Raw genomic sequence first — 21,484 nt, 5'->3', positions numbered from 1 at the left:
TAACCCTAATCACAACCCTAACCCTAATCATAACCCTAATCCTAACCCTAACCCTAACCCTAATCCTAACCCTAACCCTAATCACAACCCTAAACCTAATCATAACCCTAAACTAACCCTAATCACAACCCTAACCCTAATCATAACCCTAATCCTAACCCTAATCACAACTCTAACCCTGATCCTAACCCTAACCCTTATCACAACCCTAACCCTAATCCTAACCCTAACCCTAACCCTCATCCTAACCCTAATCTTAACCCTAACCCTAACCCTAATCCTAACCCTAACCCTAATCCTAATCCTAATCACAACCCTAACCCTAACCCTAATCCTAATCACAACCCTAACCCTAATCCTAATCCTAACCCTAATCACAACCCTAACCCTAACCCTAACCCCAACCCTAACCCTAACCCTAATCATAACCCTAACCCGAATCACAACCCTAACCTTAACCCTAACCCTAATCCTAACCCTAATCCTTATCACAACCCATAACCCTAACCCTTACCACAACCCTAACCCTAACCCCAATCCTAACCCTAACCCTAATCCTAACCCTAATCACAACCCTGACCCTAACCCTAACCCTAATCCTAACCCTAATCCTAATCACAACCCTAACCCTAACCCTAACCCTAATCATAACCCTAACCCTAACCTTAACCCTAACCCTAATCCTTACCCTAATCCTTATCACAACCCATAACCCTAACCCTAATCATAACCCTAACCCTAACCTTAACCCTAATCCTAATCCTAACCCTAACCCTAATCCTTATCAAAACCCATAACCCTAACCATAACCCTAACCCTAACCCTAATCACAACCCTGACCCTAACCCTAACCTAATCCTAACCCTAATCCTAATCACAACCCTAACCCTAACCCTAACCCTAACCCTAATCCTAACCCTAATCCTAATCACAACCCTAACCCTAACCCTAACCCTAACCCTAGGATCAGGGTGAGAATGGTTTTGTAACAGAATAAATGCACAAAATTGGGCAATTATAAGTCTTCTCATAATAACACTGTGCGTAAAAGGGGTTTTCAACACAAACCATTAGTTTTGCAAAGTTAAGGTAAAATATACGGCTACAAAAGATCCTAAATTAAGAGCTGTTCAGGAGTCAAAAGAGCCGGCTCTCTGAAAAGAACTTCCCATCACTAAAGCACATGCTTACTACCATTTGCACTCTTAGTTTCCCTTGGAACTATTAGTATTGTAAAACGTATCAATGTAAATCCTTCAGACCTGTACCATAGTGATAAACAGATAACACTTCAATTTGAATCAAGTAAATACCACTTGTATCCTTTAAAACAGAGGGTCATTTCATTCCTTGTGGACTCAACATGACAGCATTTATACTTTTCAAGTAATTGATCTTAAACGCTTTCAGAAAATTAACAGGAGCAAAACTCACATATCTCTTCCAGACACCAAATGGTATCATAACAATGGTGTATATGCTGTTTTTAAAGACACAGCACAATTTTATAATTTATTAGAAATGTATTCAAATTATTTCATGGACCCCCACGCTATGGTTCACGGACCCCCAGGGGTCCCAGGACCCCACTTTGAGAACAAATGAGCTAGAGTACGGTAATTGAGCTCTCAGCCTGCAGAGAAAGTTGTGAGGCACAGACCCTTGAGCTCTCTGCCCGACTCCACTGGTCACACTATAACTTAAATATAAGACTCTTTGAATCAAAAGAGCACTCTACAAGGTTCATGTACCATAAAACAGAAACAATATACCCCTGTTTTCTGTGAATGCATGATTATGAAGTGAAGGAGAAAAGATGTGAAAAAAGTTGTGCAGTGTCGCTGTCTTTTCCAGCACAGTGTGCACTCAACTTTCAATGAATGGGGATGTGTTTTGTTAATAGGGTCAGGTCACACAAAGCCATGTTGGAATCATTTTCCAGGACTATCTGTGATTTTCCAGGACATTTGACTTTTTCTCCCATTTTCCAGGTGTTTTCCAGTACTGGAAAACTGGTCAACTGTTTTCCAGGTTTTCCAGGTTTTCCAGGACGCGTGGGAACCCTGATTAATCTTTTGTTTGTAGTTTCTTTTTTCTGAAGCACTTTGTAACCCTGTTTTGAAAAGTGCTATATTAATAAAGATTATTATTATTACTGATTTTATAATAAATTGAAATACAGGAGGTTTGTGTCAGTCAGCTTGGGTAGCAACAATATCATCCAACGTGAGACCGTTTCCAGACTTTCACCTTTATTCAATGAAATGTTCAAACAGTAAGCTCAGAGTGAAGAGTGAACGCTACAAGCCTTTAGGAATACAAAAATACAACCTGTTTCCACCAGAGCTGAAATCAGTAATGAGCCAAAAGAATCAGTCTATGCCGGTCAGTATGAGCCTCCACAATATCAACAGGTGCAGCGTGTATTAAAACATGAGTCTCTCCACACATACAGCTTATTCTTCTTTACAGGACTGACACATACAGGCTGTGTTTGGAGTGGAAGTCATCTTTGAGATATATGCAGAAAAGTGCTAATGTGTTCATGATTCCAAATATAAACCACGTCACAAAACTGCACTCTTTAAGAAACAAATCTTAGAAATTCTAGTTTAATTTGACATTTTTGATTAAACAAAGTTAAGAGGGTAAAACAAAGTTACAGTAGGATAAATAAAAACTCCCTTTGTTAATCTTAGTCCTCTCACTGTTCCACAAAGTGGAGGGCAGCTTTAGGACGGATATGCCACACCTCATGAGACAACACATTCAGACCTTTAAGTATTCATCAGTCAATAATCAGAGAATCACACGAAATCATTAGAAACAGAACAAGAAAGAAAACTTGCCATTGATTGGTTTTTAGAAACAAAAAGGGGACAAACTTTTTCTATCTACAGAAAAACATTCACCAGGCTTTTATTTGGAGTGAGGAAGCGTCTGCTAGCGTGTTCGACTTCCCTGCAAACTTCAGAGTGCAGCTCAGACAAAGCATTGGTGTGATTTTGGTGCGATTACTGAGCAAAGCGCAGATGCTTTAAGAAGGGATCCTGCCCCAAACGTACCTGTGCAGAGAGGACGCACACTCAACACACACTCAAGTTTAGAATCATACTAAATTTTTTTAACCTGTGTTGAAGTTATAGTCCTTAAGATTGTCATGAAACAAACCTAGTGTTTAAAACTATCTACGGTCTGCTCCTTTTTCTGAATTGATAAATTCAATCATTCACGCACTGGATTAAAAAAAGTGCCAACACACCTAAAACTTTAGATAAGAAGTGGATGTAGCAACTGTGACTTCACACAATGGTGTGAAGGTCAATGATCTGAAACCCAGAGTTTGGGAGCCTTGTCCTGAAGTCTAATATGCTCTATTTATTCTGCCTTCATTAACACAATAGACATTACGCTGTACCAGAGAAGACATGAAACTAGCTATTGAGACAAGAGGTGATAAATCAAGTGACAACTAGGGTCCTTTTGTCATATGGCTCTTAACACACTGTCTTCAAGGCGAGATATTTACGCATGTTACGTCTCGTTTGAAGTGTGTGATGCACGGAGGCTTAATGGCGGGGCAGCGTCGTTTCACCTCTGATCCTTCTGCAGAGGTATCATCCTGTTGTGTTTACATGATGCTTTAATGCAATGTGAGATTACACACTGGGGCACCATTATGATGCCGTTTAAGGGTGCAATGTGTAAGCACAAATGCGTAAGACTTCTATCTAATCGGTCTTCTGTATTCGCAACTAGTAGAGTCGCCCCCTGCTGGCCATCGGAAGAAATGCAGGATCAGTCACTGACAGATGCTTCAAATGAAAAACTGAAATGCTACATCCTCTTCTTTTTAACAGTCAAAGCCTCACCCATGGAAAAAGGCATGGATTCAATCAATATTCATTGTGTTGATCTAAGATCAGATCTGTTCACTGCTCACTCACTGACACTGCAGAGCTGTATGATGCAGCTAATTCACAGAGAAGCTGCTGCTTCACATTCAAGTAGTTGAACTGGTAAGTCAAGGCTTTTATCGTGAAGCGATGTCAAAGTGAGCGCTGTGGTCATTACCTGGATTTATTTTATCTCAGTCAGGTAGCACGACAGTGGAGCCAGCGAGAGCTACAGGTTACAGACTGCACACCTACGCATTCTCAGAAAGCTGGCCAAATGAGTCGCTAACTCAACATGAAATCAGCCCTGCAGAATTTATTGGTAATGTCTTTATTAAAGCAAAAGAAGTCTGCCTGGCTACAGTGTAAACACATACACCAGCTGCTCTTCTGATGTATTCTAACAAAGCAGCTGCTCAGCGACTGTTTGCTGTTGTTTTAAACTACACTCTCTGTCACCACGCCAACCACAGGTATCTTAAGGATTATAACTAACACTTTGGAGCCATTCCTCTCCACTGGTTTCTCCATAAAACACTGACTGTCGAATGGTGTGTGTACAAACTGAACCGTCAGAGTTGTAAAATATATGCAAGGTAATATAACCGTATGTATACATGAGCTGAGGAGTAAAATATACAAAATAACCCAAGCCTGGTATCATTAATCTGAATAATAAACACATAATAGACACACACATCTTTAAAAAACAATGCATAGCATAAACAACATTGCAAAATCCATCTCTGCCGCTCCTCATACCGAAACCTCGACGAGGCCTTTTGTTTCCACAAAGTGAAAACAGGTGTCAGGAGTGTTTTTGCTTTTTTCCAGGTGGAGCCTCTTGCTCAGGCGGAAAGAGAGCGGTGTAAGAGTCTAAAGCGCTCCAGTTAAAAAACAAGAGAAGGAGGAGAAAAGAGGCGAGGTGTTTTCGGGGGCCCACAGGAGGAAAAGGAGGAGAAGAAGAAGAGGGAATAACGGGGGCAAGGTTTAAGGGGCTCCTTGCTGTAAACACTGCTGCTTGGGACCAAAACTCCTCCGACTTTGCCAACTCCACCGTTGCATTTTCTCAAAAGGAGTCGAGGACATGTGACTCTCTAACTGTCCTCCTCCTCGTCCTCTTCCTCGCGGTTTCCTACCACCCTCTTCCTCAGAGCTTCATCAGAGAATCCCTGTCCTTTGGGTTCAGGGCGACCCTCAGGTGACCCTCTCCTCTTCCTCCACACATCGCTGTCATCGTCCTCTTCCTCCTCTTCATCGTCGTCTTCCTCGCCATCGGCTTCATGTTCGTCCTCTTGTCGCTGGATTAACCTCGCCTGCTCCATCGACTGTTTTTCTGCAGGGAAACGTCAGAAGAACAATCAGTGACCGAGCTTAAACCAGCTTCAATCAAAACATCATTTTTCTAATGTTTGAACTTTGTTTTAAACACTGATGTGTTTTAAAGCTTGAAAACCAAATTTCTTAAAGGTGACATATCATGCAAAATCGACTTTTTAATGGTTCTCTACCTGAAATATGTGTCCCTGGCATGTCTACAAACCCCCCGAGAATGAAAAAAAATCCATTCTGCCCCTGTTCTGATTTCTCCACCTTTCTGTAAATGTGTGTGAAACGAGCCGTTTCAGACTTCAGTGTTTTTGTTACGTAACAACAATATCCGGTCTGTCACGGAGTCAGAGCTCGGAGCTTGTTCAGCCCATAGACTGTATAAAATACAACTCAACTCCTCCGTTTTTCATTACCTGCACAAATGTGTGCTAACAAGGAGCTTAGGAGGGAGGCATGCTAGTTGTAGGCTGTCTTAATAAACACAGAGGTCGGTTTTACTCCCCACGTCTGCAGATTTGAAGATCTAGTGGATGATTTTCATTTATCATGGATAAGTGCTAGCGCTAGTTAGCATAGCTACATAGCTACATGTCGTAGCTGTAGCTGTGTACCAAGACACACGTCTACATACTGACAAATAAAACAACAAGAAACACTAAATCTGTGACCAATCCTTCAGAAAGGTCCTGCTGCCTTTCTGGTAGAGGTCGGTTTTACTCCCCACGTCTGCAGATTTGAAGATCTAGAGGATGATTTTTATTTATCATGGATAAGTGCTAGCGCTAGTTAGCATAGCCACATAGCTACATATTCGTAAGTGTGTACCAAGACACACGTCGACATACTGATAAATAAAACAACAAGAAACACTAAATCTGTGACCAATCCTTCAGAAAGGTCCTGCTACAGGCGCCTCTCCGTCAGGATCAGATTCTGGATCAGATTCAGAGGGTTGAAGTAACGTGATCTCTGAGCAGCTGTGTATATTCAGCCAACATGTAAACATTAGATCAACGTGCTGGAGAGCCGAGGGCACATCCACTTCCTGAGGGGGCGTGGTCAGAGAGAAAACAGAGTGTTCTGAGGAGGGCTGAAGAAGAGGGTTTTTCAGGCAGACCAAAATCTGATTTCAAAGTGTTTTTTTGAGCATAAACTTTAAAGACATGTTTTGTGGACCTCTTAGACCAATATATATTGATGAAAAAAGCGTGATATGTCACCTTTAAAGTACATTTCCATACAAAAACTTACTTTGGTAGTAATCTTGAGAGGAAAATCGTCGTGATGGGAAGACAAAGTCGGCAATGAACACCAGTAACTGCAAAGACAAGACAAATATAACTATTGATTCACTGGCAAAGCATCAAAACTTCAACAGTGTGACTGTTTTAAAGATTTAAAATACTGTTGAAGTACTCACCAGCCCCAGAGCAAGACCAGAGAACAGAGTGGCCAGACCGAATATAACATACGACCCCCAAACAGGAATCCCCAGCTGCTCTGTCATGTAGTTGTGACAACGCTGAAAAACACGAAAACAGTCACAAAGCAGATATAAAAAATTGTTGCTGTCAATAATTTGTTTTACAAGTTTGAATATCCAACAGATTAATAATATTATATTATTCCCTGACCATGTGGGTAATAAATAAGTTGTGTGAATTAAATTAAAGTTACAGTAGGCGACATTACTTCATAGAATTTTGGTCAGAATAATAGTTTTTGATTTTTGTTGAAATGTTCCTTTAAATAAATGTGTGTCTGGTCTGCATTTGCGTTCGCCTTCTCCTTTGTGTTATCCAAAAGAAAAAGATCATCTAGTCTGAATCAAACAACCCATTAGGATTAGCCTGTGCTCAACTAGCTAATTACAGCCCCTCTGTACAAACTAGTGTCATCCAGTTTCTTTGAGACTGTGAATTATTTCAGCAGCTCTCTCTCTTTCTCTCCTATCCTCTGTGGTGTTGAGAGGGAACCCACACCAGTTGCTCCCTTTAACTTTAGTGGGATGTCTATCGATCGGCTGTCAGTGTTCCCGTCCTCTGAGTCAGAGATGACTAGCTGAGAGAGCCAGACAGTTCGCAGTGAAAACAGTTAGCATGCATGTGTGGTTCATTGTTTGGTGGGAGGAGCTTGGAAGTGATCCAGTGAGCAGAGGGAGGGGCAGACTTTTTTTTTTTTAAATTGGAGTATTTTTTTAACATTCTACTCCTGTGATTGTGTAACCTGTCTTTTGGCACCACCATGAGGTCAGTCTTTCAAATTGAGTATCAGATTTCCAGACTTCCAGCCCAAAATGTACAGCCTTCCATAAACCTGACATGAGCTCATTAAAGGACATCCTGTATATGATTAAAACAAAGTGATATATTAAATGCAAACATCTGATATTTGTGTGAAATCCTACATCTTTCCTATTCTCAAAAATCTGAAGAGATGAACCAACCATAACTTCTCCCTCTACGACCTCCAATTTTGTGCAAAACAGCCCCAATAATTGCACCATTTCCTCCAGTTTATCATGCTTTTACAAATAAACTTCACAATATATATGTTTTTTCTAACCAGAAAAGTCTTTAGAGTATCATAATGCTGGTTTGGGGGCCAACAGAATTTGCGAGGAGTAAAAGAAAAACATAGATGGTCAGTTTTTAGTGTTTCTTGTAAGCTGATCCACCTGACCTACAGTACATATTGTTGGTGCTACATGTGAGCTCAGTTACATCTCACCTTAAAGTACGTCTGATATGCCTCTGTCTTGCATGATATTGCACCGATCATATGATCAATGTGACTCTACAAGAGAGAAATCCTCACTTACCCGTATGAACATGGAGAGCTTGAACAAAGCAGACATTGAGTTCATTCTGGCAAAACAAAAGGAAACAACAGCGTGTCATTAAATAAGGATTCATCAAACTGTAACATCACAACAAAGCTCAGACACAAAAATATAACAAGCAGAGGACAGACGGAGGAGGGGAGTGTAAGATGTTCTGATTTTAGACCAACAGAAAAACTATAAATAGAAGGAAACAGGACAGCAGTCTGATGTTTCCTGGTCTAAAAAGAAATGCACGTCACTTTGATGAAAAGCTGCAAAAGCTAAAATAAAATATGCATCCTTAGAGCTTAGGCTTTCATTTATAATACATAGATATCATCAGTTTAATGTGGAAATGGAGTATCTGCCCCCCAGCTCTACACTTTATCACCATTATGATTGTGTGAACTCACAGAAATGAAGATGGACCGAGCCAGGAGGAAACTGGCTCCACTGCTTGCCATTTCTGCTCATCGACATAGCTGAGGAAATCGTCCTTAGTGCGAGCTCCCTGGTACTTCCTGAAGACGCCGTCCTTACAGCTGAGTCATTCAAACATGGGACTTTTTAGTTACATCAACAGAAGACAGGAGGGTTGATTTCTTCACACACCTACTATATACTTTTGCCGCAAAATACTACTGTATGTATGCTTTGGAAAATATATGGACATTATTTTTTCTGGCTGCGGTAGGAATATTCTGTCAAAGTCCAGCCAGTGCCTTAGACGTTTAAAACAACAGTGTTCTGTAAGTTTCAGAGCGGAATACTCAGGTTCTGTGTGCCAATATCAACATGTCAATGCTTTAAAGCTTTAAAGGAAGTAGCTTCCATGTTTAACATCTCATGGAAAGTCAAAGAAAATGTGATATTAACTGTGACAGTCTACAGAATAAGAGGCCAGTAGTATTACTGCTAGAATATGTGCCTTCATTTTGTTCAGTCTTCATATGCTACATGACTAAGATTTCTCTCTGACTGATCATTATGTGTGTAATAATGCAAACAGAATGTGGTCTTTTTAAAACATGAATGACCTCATATTCTAAGCTTAGTTAAAGCCTCGAGATAAGTGTCTCGCTAATGGAACAAATCTTGACAAGCAGCCACTGAAAGGGGAAGCAACAAAAACCACAGCATAGCTGAGAACTTACTGATAAATAGTAGGAAGGGAAGTGATGATGAAACGCCCACTCAGACCTTACAGACAGAGGACAGAGTACTGTTAATATGCAGGAAGAGGATGTTTGACTCATTGCAAAATTGAAAGTATTTCAGACATGGTGGACCGGCTAATAATGTCTGATAGCAGTTTAAGAACACTACTGATCGACATTGATTAACTAATACTTTTTAGAAATATAATAATAATGATCATCATAATAATACATCCACCACCCTCTCTACAACGTGCTGGTGAATCACAGGAGCACATTCAGCGCAAGACTGATCCCCCCCTTAATACACCACAGAACGCCACAGGAAGTCATTCTTGCCTGTGTCCATCAGACTGTACTTCTCCTCCCTCTGATCACTGAACTATATTCTGTACTCTGTGCAATAATGTGCAATGCCCTGCCACTTCAACATCCTGTATTTAATACCTTCATACCCAGTGCTTTTGTACATAGCTAACTGTAACTATTCTGCCTTTTCTGTATATTATCATTATTAATCCAATTTATATTATTTTATTCTTATTTATATTTAATATTTTGACTTTTTCATATTGTGTATAAGAGCATTCTGTAACAACTGAATTTCCCCCAGGATAATTAAGTATTTCTGATTCTTATTCTGATTCATTATTATTATTTTCAACTACAGTTTCTTAGCAAGCCACCACGAAAACATTACACAGTTATAAAACATCATTGAAAAATAGACTACAGCTATATTTAAGGATTTTATTGACCTATTAGAGTGGTGTTCACTCAAGTTTGAGGTCAGTATTCTGGCTTTAGTTGATTGGATGCTACAGTTATACTGAGATATTATATACAACATTTTATATTCGCTCATCTTCAGTCATTATTGGAGGAAATCAGTATCAGAAAGGCTTCCTATAATTTGCATCAACTATAATCAACATGTAACAATGATTAAAAACAGTTCAATAACAGGGCTCCCTGAAATATAGAGCACAGTAAGGATATCCTGCACTGGTTTGAAAGCTCTGTTTTATCATGTCTGCATAAATCAAGGTGTAACTGTCAGCTGGAAAAGGTCTTTCAGGTCTTTCAGGCCTACCAGGTTGTTCCGTCACGTCCACCTTGGCTATGTTGACCCCCATGTCCTCGCCCCAGTCCGCAAACTCTTTCCACACCGGCTGCAGCTGCTGACATGCTGGACACCAGGGCGCGTAGCTGCGAGATATCAAATGTCACGTTTCAGAGTCTGGGACAAACTTGCACAACCACTTTCACCATCATCTACATGGTCACTGACACAAGCCCAAAGTTAGTGGCGACCTGATTAGCTGTCTGTGTACTTAATCAGCCTGTTACTTAGCAAACTGGCAAGCCTACAGAGCTTTGTGGAAGGTAAGCTTGCTAGCTAAAGAAGGCAGCTGCTAGCATAGCTTAAACATTTCAACATGTTGTGGCTGGAAGAGAGAAGCAGTTTGATTTACAGTAATCAGACAAGAGATAGAAAATCAACGTTAAATAGATCTGACAGAAAATCCTTTGCTTCTTCTCTGAGGTACAAACTGTTCAGTAAGCTAACTGACAGATTAGATAGCTAGTTAGCCGTTAGCAGTGGACTGACAATTCAATCATCCATTCCCCTGCCAGGATGTCCTCCCAGTTCCCGTCCGTCACTTCTCTCAGGCTGTCCCGCTTTGCCGACACTGGCGTTGACGTTAAACAAATGATGAGGAATAAAGTGCATATCCTCGAGCGGTGTTTAGTTTGGTGTTTGGAAGAAAACATAGCTGAAAGTAAATTGCTGCTCGCGAGCAAACACGCCATGTCTGCCTGATCTGTTTCAGACAGCAGCCCCGCCCACTTCCGGTGTGCGCGCTGAAACCTTACGTCCGTGTCACGTGATTCGTTTTTGGGCTTTTTTTTAACGTTTTTTTTCTTAGACAAACATGAAACACTTACATTTTTAATATAAAGAATAAGCATAATGTACTTATGGAAGAGGATTAGGGCCAGTGAAAAGTAAAAAAAATGAAGGTCCAATTTTTATCATTATTATTATTATTATTATAATGAGAAAAAGTCAGAATTCTGACCTTAATATCAGAATTCTGACTTTTTCTCATAATAATAATAATAATAAAATTAGACCTTAATTTTTTTTCTTTTTCAGTGGCCCTAATCCTCTTTCCTAATAATGCATATCCAGGACAATTAGGAGAAATACAATAACTCTTAGTCAAAGTAATTCAGATAAAAATAACATTAGTAAACAACTAGGCTTTTCTTTTATAATTGCATTCTTCTCTGTACCTCAAAGTTTCAATGCATTTTTTTCCCTTGACTTTTTATCCTCTAACTCTTTTGAAACATCCATCCATCCATCCATTATCTTGACCGCTTATCCCGTTTGGGGTCGCGGGGGCTGGAGCCTATCCCAGCTGGCTTCGGGCGGAAACATTACCTGAAATTCACTTTCCTGTATTGCATACATACATACAGCACTCTGCAGTATTACATATGGCATGCAGTGTGGTTAGCTTCAAGAGGATGTGAAAGTCTGAAATGATCTTTAGAAACCACAGAAAACATTGAGCTTGTATCAGGATGTGCTGATAACAGAGCCAACAAGTCAAATTATGGTAAAAAAAAGTTACCTTATCGGCATTAGGGTGTGTGTTTGAGCTACAACAGTCCAAATTAATCCAAAAAAGTTTGAACGCTAAATGCTACTAAAGCATTTTGGTAGTTAAGTCTTTTTTTTCCTTGAGTAAAAGTATCAAAACAACACTGTGAGAATACTCCATTACAATCTGAAGGCTTGCAGTGGAAGTGTTCCCTCAGTAGAATAGTGTAAGCTTCTGTATGGTTTGCTGGGGAAATGCACTATCAGAGCTGAAAGTAATAGTGCGCAATGTGGAAACACATTTTCTTTGATTTCAATAGAGTTTTAAACTACTGTTATTAAATAATTATTTACTATGGCTGTTCAGTGGAACGAAGAAACCAATGATAGTTTTCACTTTCTTTCTATTGATGATTCATTCCCTCATTAATCAATTATTTATGGACTTTAATGTTAAGCTCAATCTGTTATGGTTATACTGTACAGCTAGTCCAGCTACATTGCAGCAACTCTACATAAAAGCCCTCTTTACTCTGTTCTTTGGTTCACCTTATTGACATTTTTCTAGATTGAACGTTGTGTAATTTATATGAAATACAGAACACAGATGCCTCTAGGTGTCATTTAGGACCACCAATAAAGTGATTTTGATACCAGAAATCTTAAAAAGTCAAAGAATCATGAGCAGACAGACTTCATGTCACTTTTTTATTAAATATAACCACATAACTAAATGAATCACATTTATTCAGTCGACACAGTTCACTCACTGTGCTCAGCTGCCAGCAGTGCTCCTGGTTTAACTCATTGTGCGTTATAACAGAGAAGAAGTTAGTGCGTTTCTTTCTTTCGTGCATTTGATAAATACTTTGTCTGCATATGCGTGCACCACATTTATCTTGGTTGTTTTGTTTCCTTGTTTATTTCATTACAGTCAGTCAGCTGACTTCCCGTTGGAGCTGTTAATTAAGTGTTGACTTCCTGTAGTCTCTGCACAACAGCAGATGCAACCTTCTTGTATGCCTCCGCCTTGAGAATGAAAACACAAACACACAGAGCAGAATAAAACACAGCATGGGTTAATATCATGGAAAATAATAGATCATATAGAACGGTAGAATATTAAAACATTGTACAGAACACAAAAGATTATAGACCTCTGGGCTGTCTGGGGAGGAGATGACCACTGGCGTCCCTCTGTCTGACATCTCTCTGATGTTTAGATGAAGAGGAATGTCACCTGGATGGACACAGAGGTAATAAATCACATCAAAGAGGAAAACTAACAAATCTGTCAAAAGACAGCTGATGGGCTAGCTGGCTCTCTTACTATACTTACCCAGGAGTTGGACTCCCAGAGTGTCTGCGAGCTGTCGGGCCCCATCGGAGCCGAAGATGTGAGTCTGGTGATTACAGTTGGGACACTGGAAGACGCTCATGTTCTGCACCAGACCGAGGACCTGCAAGAACAGCAACCACAATGATTTCAACCTCCTGTGCTTCAGCCCCTTTAGTGTAGATGCATAAGTCAGATGCTTAAAGTAAAGTACATTGAAAAAGCGACAGTGTGATGTTTACAAAATGACGGTGGTCGATGCAACAGAGACCCCATAGATATAAAATATAGTTTACATGTTTGACAATAAACTAGGCTGCGTCCCCACAAAGTCTAAAAACATGTTTCTGTGTATGTGTGACCCCATGAGGATAAGAAAACCAGTTCATCTGAGTGTGTCAGTTAACAACCCGTCAAGACAGAAAGACCTGCATGTGTGACCTATGAAAAACAGTGCAGTACTTTGTGGGGTCACATGCACACAGACTAGACTTGTGGGATCTTTGGACTTGGATCAAACAGGAACTTTACTGACACACACAGAGAAATTACCGGCACGTGAACTTTCTTGAACATCTCAGCTCCTCTGCGAGCGTCTAGTAAAGCGATGTCCTGCGGCGTCGACACAATGACCGCACCTGCAACACAAAACACAAACGCTGGATTGTATCTGGCTGAAGTGGATGCAATTCATATACTTTTATAATAAACGTATCAGATAAACCCTTCTTCAAATAGCAGTGTCTTCGTGTGTGTCCATCCTACCTGCGACCGGGATGTTCTGTGTGATTGACAGTTGGACGTCTCCTGTCCCAGGCGGCATGTCAATAACTAGATAGTCCAACGACCCCCAGTCCACCTACAAGAAAACACAGCCACAAGCGTAAAGCGATTACAACTTGTTATCCTTCCACAGCTTCACATTTCTGAACTATCACTTTGAGAAACACATCTCACTTGTCTAAGCAGTTTCTCTATAGCCGACATCACCATCAGCCCCCTCCACACGATGGGAGCCACGTCCTCCACCAGGAAACCCATCGACATGCTGCGAGAGAAGAGGAGGGGGGGAAGAGGAAGAGGGTCAGAACAAGTCACATAACTTGGACAAGCATCTTTTTTTTTTTAAAGAGGTGGAGGAGAGATGTGACAGTGATGACATTGTTTTGGAAGGACTCACCATGGAATCCCGTAATTTGTGAGTGGAACCATTAGATTGTCTGCAAGACAGAGAAAACGCTCAAGTCAATTAATCAGAAACCAAAACCCCTGACTGCACCATGACTCACCACAACTCCAAAACAACAAAAAATAAAAAGGTCAGGAGTCACTTATTGAGTAAAGAAAATCACAGAGAGGAAGATAAACAAAGTGCTGTACTGTCGCTGAGCTCCGGGTTTCCCTTCAGGTTCATCAGTTTGGGAATTGACGGACCGTAGACGTCAGCATCCAGAAGACCGACTGACATAGACTGAGGGAGGAGGAGAGAAGACAGACTCAGTGACCTTCAACAAAATTCTCCTACACTTAACGTCTGAAGTTAAAACAAATGAAACAACAGATATCTATCTTCAGAGTACTCAAGCTGTGAAATAATAATTATGACCAACTGTTATTACATAGCCAGAGTATCTAAGGTTAAAGGTGACATATCACGCTTTTTTCATCAACATATATTGGTCTAAGAGGTCCCCAAAACATGTCTTTAAAGTTTATGCTCAAAAAAACACTTTGAAATCAGATTTTGGCATGCCTGAAGAACCCTCTTCTTCAGCAGTCCTCAGAACAGTCTGTTTTCCCTCTGACCACGCCCCCTCAGGAAGTGGATGTGACCTCAGCTCTCCAGCACGTTGATCTAATGTTTACATGTTGGCTGAATATACACGGCTGCTAGCAGACCGCGCTACTTCAACCCTCTGAATCTGATCCTGACGGAGCGGCGCCTGTAGCAGGACCTTTCTGAAGGATTGGTCACAGATTTAGTGTTTCTTGTTGTTTTATTTATCAGTATGTAGACGTGTGTCTTGGTACACAGCTACAAACATGTAGCTATGTGGCTATGCTAACTAGCGCTAGCACTTATCCATGGAAAATAAAAATCATCCCCTAGATCTTCAAATCTGCAGACGTGGGGAGTAAAACCGACCTCTACCAGAAAGGCAGCAGGACCTTTCTGAACGATTGGTCACAGATTCTGTTTTTCTTGTTGTTTTATTTGTCAGTATGTCAACGTGTGTCTTGGTACACAGCTACAGCTTAAGCTATGACATGTAGCTATGTAGCTATGCTAATTAGCGCCAGCACTTTTCCATGACAAATAAAAATCCACTAGATCTTCAAATCTGCAGACGTGGGGAGTAAAACCGACCTTTGTGTTTATTCAGACAGCCTACAACTAGCATGCCTCCCTCCTAAGCTCCTTGTTAGCACACATGTGTGCAGGGAATGAAAAACAGAGGAGGGGTTGAGTTGTATTTTATACAGTCTATGGGCTGAACAAGCTCCGAGCTCTGACTCCGTTACAGACCGGATATTGTTGTGACGTAACAAAAACATGGAAGTCTGAAACGGCTCGTTTCACACACATTTACAGAAAGGTGGAGAAATCAGAACAGGGGCAGAATGGATTTTTTTCATTCTCGGGGGGTTTGTAGACATGCCAGGGAAACATATTTCAGGTAGAGAACCATTAAAAAGATGATTTTGCATGATATGTCACCTTTAAGCAGGACTCTGCTGTGTTAACAGCTATCTTACTTTACAAACTACAGCACAAATGTTCAGAACTACTGGAGTCATACGCAGGGAAGTAGGCTGAAAGTCATTCTTCCTATAACATATTTGTGCATGGAGGAAAAATGTACTGCTACTTCACAATATATACTGATCAACCTGATATGTGAGAAGCATTTCTGTACTTTTGAAAGTCAAGCAACAGGAAAACTGTAAAACTGTAAAAAAAGAAAAACAAAACAATGTAAATAATGAAATACAAATGTAACTCCTTACTGGATTGTTAGCCATTAATCCAAGAGCCAAATTTACTGCAGAGAGACAAAAACAGACATTAAACACCTTTTTTTTTTACATTTAAACAGTAACATTATTTATCATAATGTATAATTATGAGTACCTGCAGTGGTGGACTTGCCCACACCACCTTTTCCTGAAGCCACAACGATGACCTGTTTGACCCCGGTGACTGGCTTCTGTTTTGGGAGGCTTTTTGCCATCATCTGCTTCTGCCTCTCCTGTAACGCCTTACTGTCAATGGAGCGCTGTTAGAAACAATAAGACAAACAGTACACAGTTATACCCCCAATTCAAAAAACAAAATAGTGACTTAATTTTTGTATTTTTTAATCTAATATGTGAATGAGACTTATTGTAGGTTGCAGAAAGACAAATTAACCAGTACTCACTTTCAAACAATTTAGAAAACATCCAAACAAATGTGGTGGTAGCACTGTGTTCTAGCTTTTGAGAATACAACTTTTAATAAACAGAACTATACAAAGAGTTTGAAACTGAAGTGAACTGAGTGTTTTTACCTTGATCATAATCATATCTGTCTATGATAATTATTACAAGGGGGAAGAAAAGGAGTAAATCAATGCACCTCATAGGTTACGTTCTCTGACACAACTCACCAACAGGTTAATACTAAAAATAATCAAAGAAAGAAGATGTTTTAATTTCATTTATCGATATTTCATTGATCCTGTAAAGACAGGAGTTCATATCGAATTTTTGGACATCAATTTCTAAAAAAAAATGATAATAATAATAAAAGTTTCCAGGTGTAACCCCAAACTTTTAAAGTGTTTCTTTATTGGAAAATAACACTAAATAAAAATGTTGAGTCATGCAAAGCTTTAATTATGACGCAATGTGTTGATAAGTTAGCAGGCATGCGCAAAACAGTCCAACCATGATGAATACTATAGACAATTCCGGCTTTGGAATTCAAAATAAAAGCTTTATCTCTTAAATAAGTTATTTGTCAAGGCGAAAGTACATGTATACTGAAATAAACATACTAAGAAGAATATACTGATAAAATAGAAATAAGGCCAATCCCTGTTTATTAAGATTTGGATATGCATTCTATTATTTTTTCTAGAATTAAACTTTATTCTGAAAACTTCCGGTCTAGTTCTTGCATGATGTCTACATTCCTCTTGTCTTGAATCTGTTTGTTAGCTTAACTGTAGCTGTGTTTAGCTCACTAAAACCTTCAGAAATCTTACCTGGCAGCGTATAAACTGTAGACAACACGCAGGTCCATGTTTGGTTTCTGTCCCTGCTCTTAAAACAGAAGCTTTATTCACGGATAGTCTTAGTAAGTGGGAGAGTCTGCTGTATGTGAGCTGAGCCATGTTTAGCTGTTTGGATCAGATGCCACTTGGCTCGCTACCATGGTGGGCATCAAGCTTGCGCAAAGTGCGAATGCGTGTATTGTGGATGTTCACGGTATTTTAATAATAAGAGTTATCTTTTCATTGTTTCATAATTGAATAAAGCTGAATATAGTAATTTTACTCTAAAAATAGCATTAATAATTTTAAGTGTATAGTTATTGGGTCATGTTTAGATTTACATCATTTTAATTTATTTCTACTTGATATCAGATTTATAGCAAAGATGAAAAAAAACAACAATATATGAGATATGAAGCCTTACATTATCTAAGTCACCTTACAATTTGAACATTGAGTTTTTTTTATTAAATATAATCCCTGCTTTGCTCCTCTTTTTTATTTAAATTCACGTTAATCTGGTGCTTCATTTATTAACTCTCGTTGTTTTTTCCTTGTTGTTTATTTAAATGTTAACACTTTACGATGTTGTAATGGTCAGCAAAAGCTTACACAACCTAGTACAAGAGAACACAGATGGAAAATCGCTGCGAAATAATGCGCAACCATGAGAACCTTTGGGGACATTTGACTGACGTTAATACGGAAGTGATTTTCATGTGTGTTTCATGATCTGTCCTCCATTCATCAGAATTACTGCCAGCTTATCTTCCGATGTTGTTTTGAAAATCAATGATTTGAGGTTTGTAGATTCAGCTGGACGCTTCACTTCAAACTTATAAACTGCAGTGATGACAGAGAAAGGCAGTGGTGCTCCTGTGGCTCGGTCGATGCTGCAGCAGTGTCTGCAGGCCAGGCTTCAGGTCAAACCTGCAGATGAACACTCGGAGGCTGAGTTTGTACAGGTGAGGACTTTAAGAGTATTTTCTTTATTATTAAATGTCATAAATAGTTTAGAATAATCAATCAGCTGTTTGGGTTGTAAAACATCTTGATAAAGATGATCTCCTGAAGCCTAAGTTATTTCTCCAGACTGGTTCCAGCTCCTCCAGTGCAAGGGTCAGCCTTAAAAATGTAATAGGTGACAAAAAAAATACTGTTGCTGCTTTACTGAGTATACTTATTGGGACTTTAAAGCAAGATATATAATTGTGTCTGATAATTAAAAAACAAAAACAAACAAATATCATACAAATGAAAGACACCTTATAGGAAGAAAGGTTAAAGGTTACTGCTCAGCTCCAATCTGCACAGATGAAATGTTCAAACCAAGCCAGAAACCTTGGTGTAGTCTTAGACTCAGACCTTAATTTCAGCAGCCACATTAAGACAATTACAAAGTCTGCCTACTATCACCTTAAGAATATATCAAGGATTAAAGGACTTATGTCTCAGCAGGATGCAGAAAAACTCCTCCATGCATTTATCTTTAGCAGACTAGACTACTGTAACGGGGTCTTTACAGGACTCCCTAAAAAGTCCATCAGACGGCTGCAGCTCATACAGAATCCTGCTGCTCGAGTCCTAACAAGGACCAAAACAGTAGACCACATCACTCCAGTTCTTAGATCTCTACACTGGCTTCCTGTCTGTCAGAGAATAGACTTTAAAATCCTGCTGATAGTTTATAAAGCACTGAATGGTTTAGGCCCAAAATACATTGCTGATCTGCTGCTACTTTATGAACCATCTGGACCTCTGAGGTCATCAGGAACTGGTCTGCTTTCAGCAGCGTTTAGTCATTATGCACCACATATCTGGAACACACTCCCTGAGAGCTGTAGGTCTGCTCCAACTCTCACCTCTTTTAAATCAAAGATTAAGGCATTTTTATTTGACTCTCCCTTCCTATCTTAGATTATTTTAACCCACTTTAAATTAAAATTTTCATGTAAATTTTAATATATTTCTAATTTTCCTTTTCTTTCCTGTTTTATTATATTTGTCATTTTATTATGTTCTTTTATGCCTGTCTGAATGTCTCCAGTGCTTTTAATGTTTTAATGTAAAGCACATTGAGTTGCCCTCGTCTATGAAATGCGCTAAACAAATAAAGCTGCCTTGCTTTGCCTTATACTCTGACTGACTATACTTCTCTTCTGTCCAGATGATTGATGATGTTGCTGAAGTTTGTGTTTTTTCTGTTACAGATTGAGAGAGGAATGGTGATCTACATCTGTTTCTTCAAAGGAGCCAAGGACGACATCCTTCCAAAGATGGGTCGGTGACCTTTGACCCACATTTTATTTTCACCTGTTCCTCCCCAGCACCAACAATAAATCCTCCCCCTCCTGAATCTAACCCCTGTGTTCTCATCTTTCTCTCTCAGTATCCACTCTTTTAAACCTGCGACTGTCTGAGACCGACTCAGGGAAGTTGGTGTCGGTGTTGGAGCTTCCCGGCAGCGTTCTGATCGTCCCTCAGGCCACGCTGGGTGGGAAGGCTAAAGGCCGAGCCATGCAGTACCACAACAACATTAACAAAGAGGACGGACTGCGGCTCTATGACACCTTTGTTTCACTGTGTCAGAAGGAACTGAATGCTGCTGCTGCTGCTTCAGGAGGGAGCGAAGCTGAAGTGACGGTGAAACACGGGACATACGGAAACAGACAAGTTCTGAAAATTGACACTAATGGTCCATACACACATCTGATGGAGTTCTGAACGGCAGGTTTTGGATTTTTCTCTTAATAAATGTGTAAATATATACCAAAAAGATAGGGAAAGAAAATATGACTAAATCTTTAATGTATTTTCATTTGATGATTGTATTTTCTATAAACACAAAAAACTTTCAAACATTTGGAATGTGTTTTTGTATGATGAAGGAGTCAAAAAACATATCCATTCTTGAATTTATATTGAAATCTCAAAACACTAAGATTTCCTTGGACTTTGAGCCTTAAAGCCCTGCTCTAATGGCCACAAAACATTAATAGACTTGACCGTGTTGATATGCTTGCTTGAAAAAAAAAACTATTTTTCACACACAGAAGAGCTCTACTGTCCAGCACAGAGAACTGACCCTGAACTCCTCATTCTGACACCTTTGGAAAGAACTGAAACCCTGACTGTTGGACAGACCTTACCTCATAGACTTTGGTCCATATAGTTCATTTTAAAGGAAGACAACCTAAAATGTTATGCCTTGCATGAATGCAGTTGTGTTACACTATTCAACAAAGGTAGCTATTAAGACAAAAAAACATCACCCTTTTTACAAATGAAAACAGAAATATAAGTTTCCCCAATTTACAAAGTAAATGTTTTGATTTTGTTCATCTTCTGAAAATTGATACAGTAACGACTGGATCTAATGTCCCCCAAGCCAGCAGGGGGCGCTCTTCTGTACTTGAGGGGACGGAAACGTGCAGCACTCAGTAAGCTTGGGTTACACCAGCTTTTACAACCTGCGTCAAAACTGCTCTTCTGTCAAGTTAGCAGTGAGTAGCAATATTACAACTTCCGCTAAAGCAACTCCCCACCAAATCAAAAGCACAAGAATTCGGTATGAATTTTTCAAGTGTTTCCACAAACATTAGACGAACATGTTCATTGAAAGTAGGTCTTAATTAGTAATAATAATAATAATAATAATCTTTATTTCTATAACACTTCTAAACAAAGTTACAAAGAAAAGGTAAACAATAATAATCATAAATATTATTAGCAGTGTGATCCCTAAATAAAAAAATACATAGGTTAAATAGTTTAAAAGCCTCAATCCTAAAAAAGTGATTAGGTGTTTTTTCGTTATCCAACCAATTTTATGGGACTTTTTCATTATTCACTGTTCTTGTTAATCATTACTGTGTCTAATGTCTGCTATATAGTCTCAAGATTCAAGATTCAAGAAAGCTTTATTGCCAAGTGAGCTCGCACACACAAGGAATTTGACGTGGTGAACAGGACACTGGTACTTAACAACAAGACAGTAAGGACACAACAAGACAGTAAGGACAATAAATATAGAAACCTAAACACAAATCCAAAAATTCTAAATAAA

At 39.5% G+C, this 21,484-nt stretch overlaps 3 protein-coding genes across 3 annotated transcripts; 1 reads left to right on the top strand and 2 right to left on the bottom strand.

Annotated features, from left to right (window-relative positions):
- Nucleotides 1-2,235: 2,235 nt before the first annotated feature.
- tmx1 (thioredoxin-related transmembrane protein 1) lies at nucleotides 2,236-11,076 on the bottom strand. The gene is made up of 8 exons (XM_034674727.1): nucleotides 10,822-11,076; nucleotides 10,303-10,418; nucleotides 9,207-9,252; nucleotides 8,466-8,594; nucleotides 8,050-8,095; nucleotides 6,649-6,750; nucleotides 6,480-6,546; nucleotides 2,236-5,232 (listed from the first exon to the last, which is right to left on the bottom strand). The coding sequence occupies exons 1-8, from the start codon at nucleotides 11,022-11,024 to the stop codon at nucleotides 4,994-4,996; spliced, it is 948 nt and encodes a 315-aa protein (XP_034530618.1). The 5' UTR covers nucleotides 11,025-11,076; the 3' UTR covers nucleotides 2,236-4,993.
- A 1,441-nt stretch (nucleotides 11,077-12,517) lies between these two features.
- nubpl (nucleotide binding protein-like) lies at nucleotides 12,518-17,604 on the bottom strand. Its single transcript, XM_034675623.1, has 11 exons — nucleotides 17,410-17,604; nucleotides 16,293-16,437; nucleotides 16,169-16,203; nucleotides 14,540-14,630; nucleotides 14,340-14,379; nucleotides 14,117-14,207; nucleotides 13,925-14,018; nucleotides 13,712-13,797; nucleotides 13,163-13,283; nucleotides 12,981-13,063; nucleotides 12,518-12,852 (listed from the first exon to the last, which is right to left on the bottom strand). The coding sequence occupies exons 1-11, from the start codon at nucleotides 17,536-17,538 to the stop codon at nucleotides 12,790-12,792; spliced, it is 978 nt and encodes a 325-aa protein (XP_034531514.1). The 5' UTR covers nucleotides 17,539-17,604; the 3' UTR covers nucleotides 12,518-12,789.
- Nucleotides 17,339-20,279, top strand: LOC117806647 (D-aminoacyl-tRNA deacylase 2-like). The gene is made up of 3 exons (XM_034675624.1): nucleotides 17,339-18,383; nucleotides 19,629-19,698; nucleotides 19,808-20,279. The coding sequence occupies exons 1-3, from the start codon at nucleotides 18,270-18,272 to the stop codon at nucleotides 20,140-20,142; spliced, it is 519 nt and encodes a 172-aa protein (XP_034531515.1). The 5' UTR covers nucleotides 17,339-18,269; the 3' UTR covers nucleotides 20,143-20,279.
- Nucleotides 20,280-21,484: the final 1,205 nt, after the last annotated feature.

This window comes from Notolabrus celidotus, chromosome 22 (genome assembly GCF_009762535.1).
Source record: "Notolabrus celidotus isolate fNotCel1 chromosome 22, fNotCel1.pri, whole genome shotgun sequence".
NCBI classification, from domain to species: Eukaryota; Metazoa; Chordata; class Actinopteri; order Labriformes; family Labridae; genus Notolabrus; species Notolabrus celidotus.
Note: the sequence above shows the minus strand (reverse complement) of the source record. Positions and strands in the feature narration are given on the sequence as shown.